Source organism: Morone saxatilis, unplaced genomic scaffold (genome assembly GCF_004916995.1).
Source record: "Morone saxatilis isolate NCDOM2014 unplaced genomic scaffold, NCSU_SB_2.0 Contig16, whole genome shotgun sequence".
Taxonomy (NCBI): domain Eukaryota; kingdom Metazoa; phylum Chordata; class Actinopteri; family Moronidae; genus Morone; species Morone saxatilis.
The window spans coordinates 9155540-9164541 of NW_023339718.1; the positions used below are offsets into that span (position 1 = coordinate 9155540).

A 9002-nucleotide genomic window follows, 5' to 3' on the forward strand; every position below is an offset into this window, starting at 1 on the left:
ACAGATTGATTTCATGAGAAAATAAGTTTAGGTCACGGGCAAGGTTTCTTCAACAGAACGGTATCTTAAATTAAAAGTTGGTTCTGAATCGTAATATTAATGTAAGATATATATATATATATAAAAGTGTCAGCAAGTCCTGAATTCAGTAGGCAGTGAACACAGTCTGTTAGGGTGGTTATATTTGTCAATCAGATTTTTGTTACATGTTTCAACATATGATGCATTGACCTGGAATTAAATCAGTCAGTCCTCCTATTTGCTTGATGAGTGTAGAGCTGCGCAATGTTAGATTATGATGTATGATGTGTCACTGATCACAGGTTCCTTAGTCCAGAAAATAAAAGGCGTCTATCGGTTAACCGGCTCAAAACATGAACTAGATGATGGACAGAATGAATTCTAATCAATCTGCAATTCAGGTGTAAATAAAAATCAACAAAAACTAAAAAACTAAATAGAAGATTATCACTACAAGCCAGGCTTCTACAAGTCTATAAACGTGACACCTGGCAGTCTTTAAAAGCCACTTCTCATTCAGAATAAACTGAGAAGTGGCCTGTTTATGTCCGTATCGGGATCCTGGGAGCACAGTGACCCTGTTAACTAAAGGGCTGATCCCACTCTGCCTCAGTCACTTATTTAGCTCGCTAACATAAGAATCTAGTATCATGAGTCAACCCACTGAGCAACAGTGTACCTAAAAGAATACAATCACATGTCTAACCTGATGCAAAATGAGGTCCTCTTCAGGAAACAGCTCTTCACAAAACTCACAAGGCAGCATGGTATCTATAAAAATAATTAAAAATCATGAACAAACTCACAGTATAATAACTTTAAGTATTAAAATTAACACTATTTTGCCATTCACCTGTTTGATCAAGGTCCTGGACTGCACTTGTGCTTGTGCCTGAAGTGAAGTTTGGGTAGTTGTTGTTGGGCTGAGGGAATGGAGAGTTTAGAGAAGTGTTGGGCGTCTTCCCGATCTTGTGGTCCCAGATACCGCTCCACAGGTTGCCCTCTACGCCTCCAGCCACTGATTCTCCGTCACTCTGCAGACTGAGCGCCAACATGTAGTCCAGGCCTGATGAATCCTCATCCAGTGTGAGCTCACTATGTGGCCATGCACTACTGCCGCTGCTAGACAGGAAATCACTCTGCCCCAACACTGCAAGAAATAATAATTATACAGTTATATCCAAAAACAATTCTAGCTGCAAGTGGCAGTACAGCGACTTAGTTCTTGTTAAGTACAGAACATTTTTTATTGCTGGTTAAAGTTGTAATACACAACATGTGCAATGTGTTTATTGGCCCTCTGTTTGGGACCACCACAGCTTTATATTCAGCCTGCTAAATGTCTCTATTGATATTAATATAAGATATTTTTCAGGATGTATCTACTGCGTGTATTCTTCCTGCTAAACTAATTTGACAAAGATTGCCTTAAATAAACTTTGAGAGTAACATTTACATTTTTGTGTTACAGACTCAAATTGTGGGCGTGTTTTTAACAATAACTAAAGATTACGTGATACTATAAAAGAGTTTAAGACATCCTGTGGTGTTTTTGACCAGTAGTAGACGTATGGAGCAAGGTTTTTGCAAGTGGGTCCCCATTTTGTGTGTTTGTGATACACATTCCTGCTGCTGGTTTCACGCTGTTCCACCGATAGACAGTTAGTGGCAGTAACACACGAAGAAGCACAACGACGCACCCACAAAGGCAGTAAAGAAGAAAACAGCTGGCAACAGAAGATGTATGTAAACAATGCACACTAAAATATCATTAATGTACAATTAAAATCCACTTTACAAATGTTCTAGGGGGACGCAAATGAGTTTGAAACCTTGTGGATAAAAACAATGTGCTTTAGTAAGAAACACTAAATGTAAACATTTTGTTTGTTTACAAGAAGACTCCACAGTGCCCCTTTAAATAGATTTTACAGTTCTTTAAAGATACATTGGTACATTTTTGCCCAATAGATAATTAAGCCTGGTGGACACTTTTTCCCCCCACAGGAAATGAAATAATCAATAAACTCACTGTGGCTAAATGCTGTATTTCTTGGGGCGGTATTCTTCCAGTCTGCTGAGTCCTGTGTTCCCTTTGAAGTGTTATAATCTCTGGGATCAAATGGCCGGGGAAAGGCCTGTTGTTCTGCCGCACTGATGTTATTATTCTTCGGGCCTCTCTCTTGGGCTCTTAGGAGGTTTCGGATGGTGTGGGCTTCGAACCACGGTCCTGGAGACTGCTGGTCTACTGGACTGCGACTTGTCCGGCTGTTGTTCCTCTCTTGGGGCGGTGTAAGGCTTCCACATAAGACGGGATGCACAGCTTGTTCCCTCAACATTACATTGCATTTACAGCGTGAGCAGGGCTCAGTGCGTGTACCGCAATAATCTTCATGTTCTTTGGACTGGCTGTAAACGATCTCCAGCTCACAGTATTGGCAGGGGACCAGCCGCTGAGAGCATTCGGAGCTCTGAAAGAGACGACAATCGTAAAGAAGCACAATATGAAGATTTAAATCAAGATGGTTAAATATTAGAGTTATAAATAGGGAAGGAAAAAGTTAATCAGAAATACCTGGTGAACATCAACGTGATTCTTCTCAATCTTCGAACCACATTTGCATGTAATCTGAAATTAAAAGAAACGTTTAACGTTGCAATCATCCAATCTCAGTCTGACATTCAAAAGTTCCCTCCAGCGAGTCTTGTGTCTTTGTAATTAAGATAAGATAAGATAAGACACAATGGGGAGGAATTGCAGTTTGCACAGCATACAGAAAAGGAGAAGATAAAAAACAACAGAGCAGAATAAAAAGAGCAAAGAGTAGCTTATAAAAGATAAATAATGAAAAATTAAAAAGAATAGCATTACTGTTATAACATGGACACTTGACAAATGAAAGAGGGTACTTATACTAGTATATACAAGTCACAGTTCACTAGTTCCTTGGTTTGGGACAGAATAACTAATAGCTGTTCCAGGCTGTGCAAATAACACACTTTTTCCCACTTTTTGGTATTAGTCCTGCCCTAAAAGCAGCACACATCTGTGGCAGGAGTTATGTTTTAGTCTCCAGCACTGCTGTTCAGATGTTTACCTGTGTATGCTCCTGCTGTTTGTGCTCCTGGAGGTCTGACCTGGGCACTGGCTCCTGGCACACATCACACAGTGCGATGTTTCTTCTACAGTGGATCTCATGGGTAGTAAAATTAGCCTCCGGTATGTCATGTTTGCTGAAAGAAAAAAGAAGAAAAAAGGTATATAAAATGATAAAAAACCTTCCCATTAAATTCAGGGATCATATAATGCACTTTATTTTACTTACCAATTGCCACAAAACTGTGTATTCTCATCCGCCATGGCTTTATCCATTAAGCCTGTGGAGAAAGTGAGTTATTAGTGACACAAACCAGCTTGCAGGCACCGACATTTAACCAGTTTACGTGATGTTTACTAATGTTTATAACAGGTAAACATGCATCTCATATAGTCACAGAAATGAGTTAATCGGCTAGTTTAGCGAGTGGCATCTAGTTATCAAACTACACAACTACAAATCAATCGACACAGCATCGCGAATCAGTATAACATTAGGGATGCAGGAGGCTACCGCTTTCGTTAGCAGATACAAACTGGTTGACAGCTCTTTCGGTTTTGCTCACCCAGTGTTTTCAGGCAGGTAGCTAATGTTAGCGGACAACGCTGGCCTGGATTAACAATCAACGTTACTCAACAAGCATCTTGAACCACCTCGAAAGAGTCGGTACACGGTTCGTCTGCCGTGTGTGCGCTTCAACTAGCTTCGCAGCATTAAATCCACCACCACGTAGCGTTAATTCAGCTAACCTAACTTTATAAAGCTCTTTACGAAGAAGCCCAGGAGAAAAAAAAAAAAAAAAANNGGATTCGGTTCGGCAGTTGTTCGGGGTTTTTTTTTTTTTGTTTTTTTGGAGGAGGGCTGCTGCCCGGTACGAGCAAAACGAGGACAACCGCTGTGATGTTACCGTTTGTCAATTAATTATCCGCTGAAGAATCTATTTTCTAAAAGAAACCCGTAGACGACAGATAACTACTTGATGAAAGCCTGAATAAAAAAAAAAAAACAGTTCGCTATTTCCTCCTTGGTCTGTTCAGCGCCTGATATTAAATCCCCGAGTCAGGTCTGTCAGGCTGTCTACGTACGTATCCACCCCGCCTCCGTTCACACTGGCACAACTAAAGGAAATCCCACCGTAACAAGTTATAATATTGCACCTATTGTAAAATACGTTAATCGGACCGGTGATTTGTTTGTGTAAGGGGCGTTTATGTTATCTAGGTTAAGGGTGGAAGCTCACTGTAAGTCCAACCTCAGGGGGAAATGCCCACGCTCCCCCGTCAGGCTCGAATTTGATTGGTTGATGAAACATCGTGCGCTTGGAAAACGTCTCGGGTGATACCAACCGCTTTAAATTCCGATTAAATATCCGATATTACCAACACGTCTTCTAAAATTGGGATAAATGTGTCAAAATATACACATTATTAACCTTATGCGTTTATACATCCATGGTTTAAGCAAGAGCTCCGACTCCCGTTATCTTGTCCTTCAACTTCCGGTGTGCACCGGAAGTTGTAATGTGTTCGTTGTGTAGTTTCACATCCAAGCTTGTGATCTCCTTATTTCCATGTTTGTGCCTACAAATTAACAAATATCTGAACTAGTTTTCATTAATATGACACACGGCGGGAATGACAAACTCCAAATTGTATTATCAATAAATTATATATTACATAATTGGGTGATGAGTTGTGTTCCAATTCATATTTTTAAATCAGCTTCAAGACCAACAAAGCAAAAATCAATGTCAAAAATAATATCTGAAGTTATCAGTAGTAGTTTTAGTACTAGTAATAGTAGCAGTATTACTAGGCTGTGTGAAACAACCAGCAATAGTGACGGAAAGTTTCAAAACAAAACCGAAAATGGAACTTTAAAAAAAAGGGTGAGTCACATAAGGTAAACACCGACTACACAAACTGCAATACAATATATAACAATATAAACTCATGAAATATATACTTAAACAATCTTTAATAAATATGCTAGCAACTGTGTTATGTTTTTAAAAGGAAACTCGAGTGCAACAATCAATGCTTCACTGTTGATCCACAAGTCTGCACATTCTTCCAGACATTACACATGAAATGAAAATAAACACAGCAGTCTTTTCAGTGTTTATTGAGTTTTTGATCTACCAATACTGTCATATCAGACATTTTCATGTTTCTAAGGCACAGTTTTGTTCAGATAAAACACTGATCTTATTTACAGCAAACGTTTGGACGCAGTACATACATCCTCACAGTCAAAATTACCACTCAATGATTGGACCATTATTGTAAATATATAAAACTTTTAAATCATTTCAAAGCCCTTGTTTCTTCTTTGAAACGTTAAATTCCACCATTTTTTTTTACAATGTAATATGAAATGTAACTCCATGCCAAAAGTTTAAAAACAAAATTGTGAGAAAAAGTAATACATTTCCAAAATATGTGACGAGATTAAAAAGGAAGGACTAGTGATATATTCAAATAAAATCTTTAAAATAACTCCGTCTTTCAAATTATAGTGATATGCCTGTAGATTATTAAATTAATGGGAAGCAACTTGAGGGCCTAAAAGTGGATAAATCACATTTCAAGTGAATGAAACGTTTTTCACATTGTTCTTAAAAAGTGATTACAAAATGAACACTTTGCTGCAGCCAATCACATCGGTTGGTTCCTGGTGATGCATCGAGTTATCTAACAGCTCCTAATTGGTTACATGATTGTCTAATATATATTTAGGTCCAACGTGAAAGACCGATTCCCTTGTTCAAAGTTTGCCAAATGAAACATTCATCAGGAAAAGTAGCTGCATTAGTTTGTAAAATGATGGCAGTACAAACAGCCCCGCTGTTGTAGTCAAGAGTTAAGCACAGGAAATGAGCATGATACATGCACCAACAAAGACATTTGTGAAAAAATGACATACATCTTAGGTCCCTCATCCTTATTGTCCACAGGTACAATGGTTATTTCTCTATTTCCAATCTCCAGGGGGAAATATGTACTTAAAAAAAATGAGTACCAGCATTTAAAGATCAAATATGCAGGTTTCCACAATTAATCTGAACCACAGAAATGAACTAAAATGACAGTAAATCTAAAAAAAAAAATCACATTAGGCTATTTTTGCTGTTGACAGGGTGATTGATCTATTATACAACTCCTTCATGGGGCCATGATTATAAAAGCTTAATTAAAAATAATTATCAAGCAGATTAAAAGTATCACTGGAAGCAACACATCTTGCATTTTACTATCTTAATTACGAAAAAATAGCTGGAAAATGTGCAAAACACAATATTGCATTACTAAATTGAAATAGCTATAATGCAGTCAACGGTAGGGCTTTTTTTGTTCACGGGGCAAGAACAAAGGCATCTCACAATCACTGCATGTCTTCACACATAACTGTGTCAAAGAGCATGTCAATAGGAAGCATGTAAGCATACGTGGGCTATCCGAAACACCCAGCTTGTGACAGAGAGCTTTATACTATATATCGGTGTATCTGTGCCTGCCTTTACGTTAGACAAAAAATACCATCCATACACACTTGTATTGTAACAAGTAGGTGGAAAGTAAACCGTTTTCTTGCCATCTTTTCTGTTACTCTCCACTGTACGCTAATGGCAGACATTTAAAAAAAAAAAGCTAAAATTGTGATATTTGGTCAGTCACTGTAATTACAATAGCTAAAAGTTAACAAAAAGGAAACTGCCTATCAATAACTAAACGTGTTTTAAACACAATCAAAACACTCTTCTCTTAACACTTAAACACTATACGCCAACATATGAAGGAGAAAAAAAGAGAGCTGGTTTTCACTTTAACTTCCAAATGTCCTTGGTCCAATATAAAATTCAGTAGGTTGCTCTAAAAGAGTCGTTAACCACAGTCTTGTGAAAAAATATTCTTACTACACTATTTTATATGATCTAGTGGCAAAATGGAAAAAAGGGCTCAAAGACAGCATAAAAGACAACAGAAAGAGTAAGAGGAAAAGTACAGTACAGACATTGTTGAAATGAAAGGAAGAAGGCACAGATTGTAAGAGTTGAGACTAGAAGTCATAGAGGTAGCAGAGGTCACAGAGAGGGACAAAGGAGAAAAAGAAACTGTTAAAAAAGGGGGAGATGTGTGGTGAAATGTCTATCTGTCCTTGGATCCAAGCTTCTCGATCAAGTCCTGCAGGGGAGCGAGCTCTCGCCTGTCGATGAGGTTGAACTCCTACAAAGAGAGAAACACCATCAGATTGGTTATTTAGGTTTGGTGACATTTTTCAATTGTAGTAGTTGATAGACGGTGCAGTAGCATTGACATGTGTAAAGGCTCAATGCAATGCTTAACACTCAATGAAGTTAACTTACAACAAAAATAATTTATCACGCCACAATCCTCCTGCCATGTCAAATTCTCTTGAACCCCTTGTTCAAGTAACGGGTTTTTGGCTTTCATGCATCTTCATCTCAGGTCTTATGAAAATGATCCATGTTGATTCTGTTCAAACATGACAGGACTGTTGCAGATGGAGCCTTAATGTTTGGCATCTGGCATATAGTAGACAAAGACTTGCAGGGCGTTATGTACGTATATTATGTACACGTATATATATTATGTATGTATGAAACAAGAGACACATCCTGTTAAGATGTGGCAGTATCTTGTTTTTATCTTGTTCTTAGCACACGGAGAGAGAGGAGTTATTTTATGTCTTATCAGTGTTGGATCAATTTCAGTTCTTTATAACCAAAATAATGTAGCTTGTGAAGGCTTTCGCTTCTGAGTCACATGTGCTGCTTTGAAACTGATCAATGAGCTGATCAAGGAGCAGCCTTTAAAGCTTTATTCCTAGTCCTACTTTCATTGGGTTACACACTGTATGCACATCATACATAAAGCTGTCATTATCTTATAGTTAGAGAGCCATATAAGAAAAAAAATATTACGAGCAGGCAGATTTCCAGAGCAACTTTTATGGAAAAATGACTCAGGTCTCCTGGCAGCCTTTTTCGACATTTGTGGATCAAATGGAAACCGAAACAGTAACCCTATAATACGTGCGAACTTCTTATTTGTGTTGTTACATATGTTCTTTCTGTCCCTGCTATATCCATTTACATGACTCACCTTATCAACAAGTACGCAAAATGACTGTTTTTGATTTCGTGGTACAGGTCTGGTGGGTGGGGGGTAGTGACTACAGGTTAGTTATTGTTAAAAAAAAAAGGTCTCCTTTTTAAGCATGTATGGATTACAGGACATGTCTGAATGTCCCTTAAACTCTACATTGTAGCAGGATCAGCTCACCTGAACAAAGAAAATGAAGTGCTTGAAGGAGGTGTTGAGGTGGGCCTCCTCCTGCAAGCTGCATCACAGAGTCAAAATGTTTGTAGTAGATGTGGAGCGTAACCCTGAATCAGATCGATTCAGGGATGGTTTTGGCCACAGACATGAAGTTCTTCGGAAAGGGAACTCCTGTGGGACAGAAGGTGGTGGAAAATGCTGATGTCAAGAGAAGAGCATGTGCTGTTTCAACCTCCACTAAGCCTAGCAGCCAACATCAGTGTGAGACTGAAGTTTATTAAGATGCTTTAGCTTAGTTGCTTAATCAAAACTCTGGTGTGGCGTGGAGAGAAGCAGAAAAGTCTTTATTTAAATAGTGTTTTATCCTCTCTGAGTTTTAATGTGACGGTTTAACATCAACATAAAAAGGATTGTAGTTCTTTTCCTTAAACTTTAAGGGACCAAATGAATTTTTAACACAAACTTTAGTCAAAGTCATAAGATTTTGCATTCTGTAGTAAATGTTCTGCATTCAATCTCTACAATAACTCTACTAAAGTCTACAACCAGTCTCTTCAGCATGTGAGACACATGATCAGCT

General features: G+C 38.3%; 2 protein-coding genes across 2 annotated transcripts in view; both read right to left on the reverse strand.

Annotated features, from left to right (window-relative positions):
* Positions 1-3916, reverse strand: part of trafd1 (TRAF-type zinc finger domain containing 1) — a gene marked incomplete in the record, with an annotated part of 6833 nt that extends 2917 nt beyond the window's left edge. The window contains 7 exon segments of the mRNA XM_035658140.1: positions 728-792; positions 875-1171; positions 2054-2492; positions 2597-2650; positions 3120-3255; positions 3348-3399; positions 3685-3916. Of these exon segments, the coding sequence (XP_035514033.1) occupies positions 728-792; positions 875-1171; positions 2054-2492; positions 2597-2650; positions 3120-3255; positions 3348-3394 (1038 nt within the window).
* A 1311-nt stretch (positions 3917-5227) lies between these two features.
* The window catches only part of mob1a (MOB kinase activator 1A), a 6784-nt gene continuing 3009 nt past the window's right edge, over positions 5228-9002 (reverse strand). Inside the window, 3 exon segments of the mRNA XM_035658143.1 lie at positions 5228-7345; positions 8426-8476; positions 8478-8593. Coding sequence (XP_035514036.1) covers positions 7268-7345; positions 8426-8476; positions 8478-8593 — 245 coding nt within the window. The 3' untranslated portion in view covers positions 5228-7267.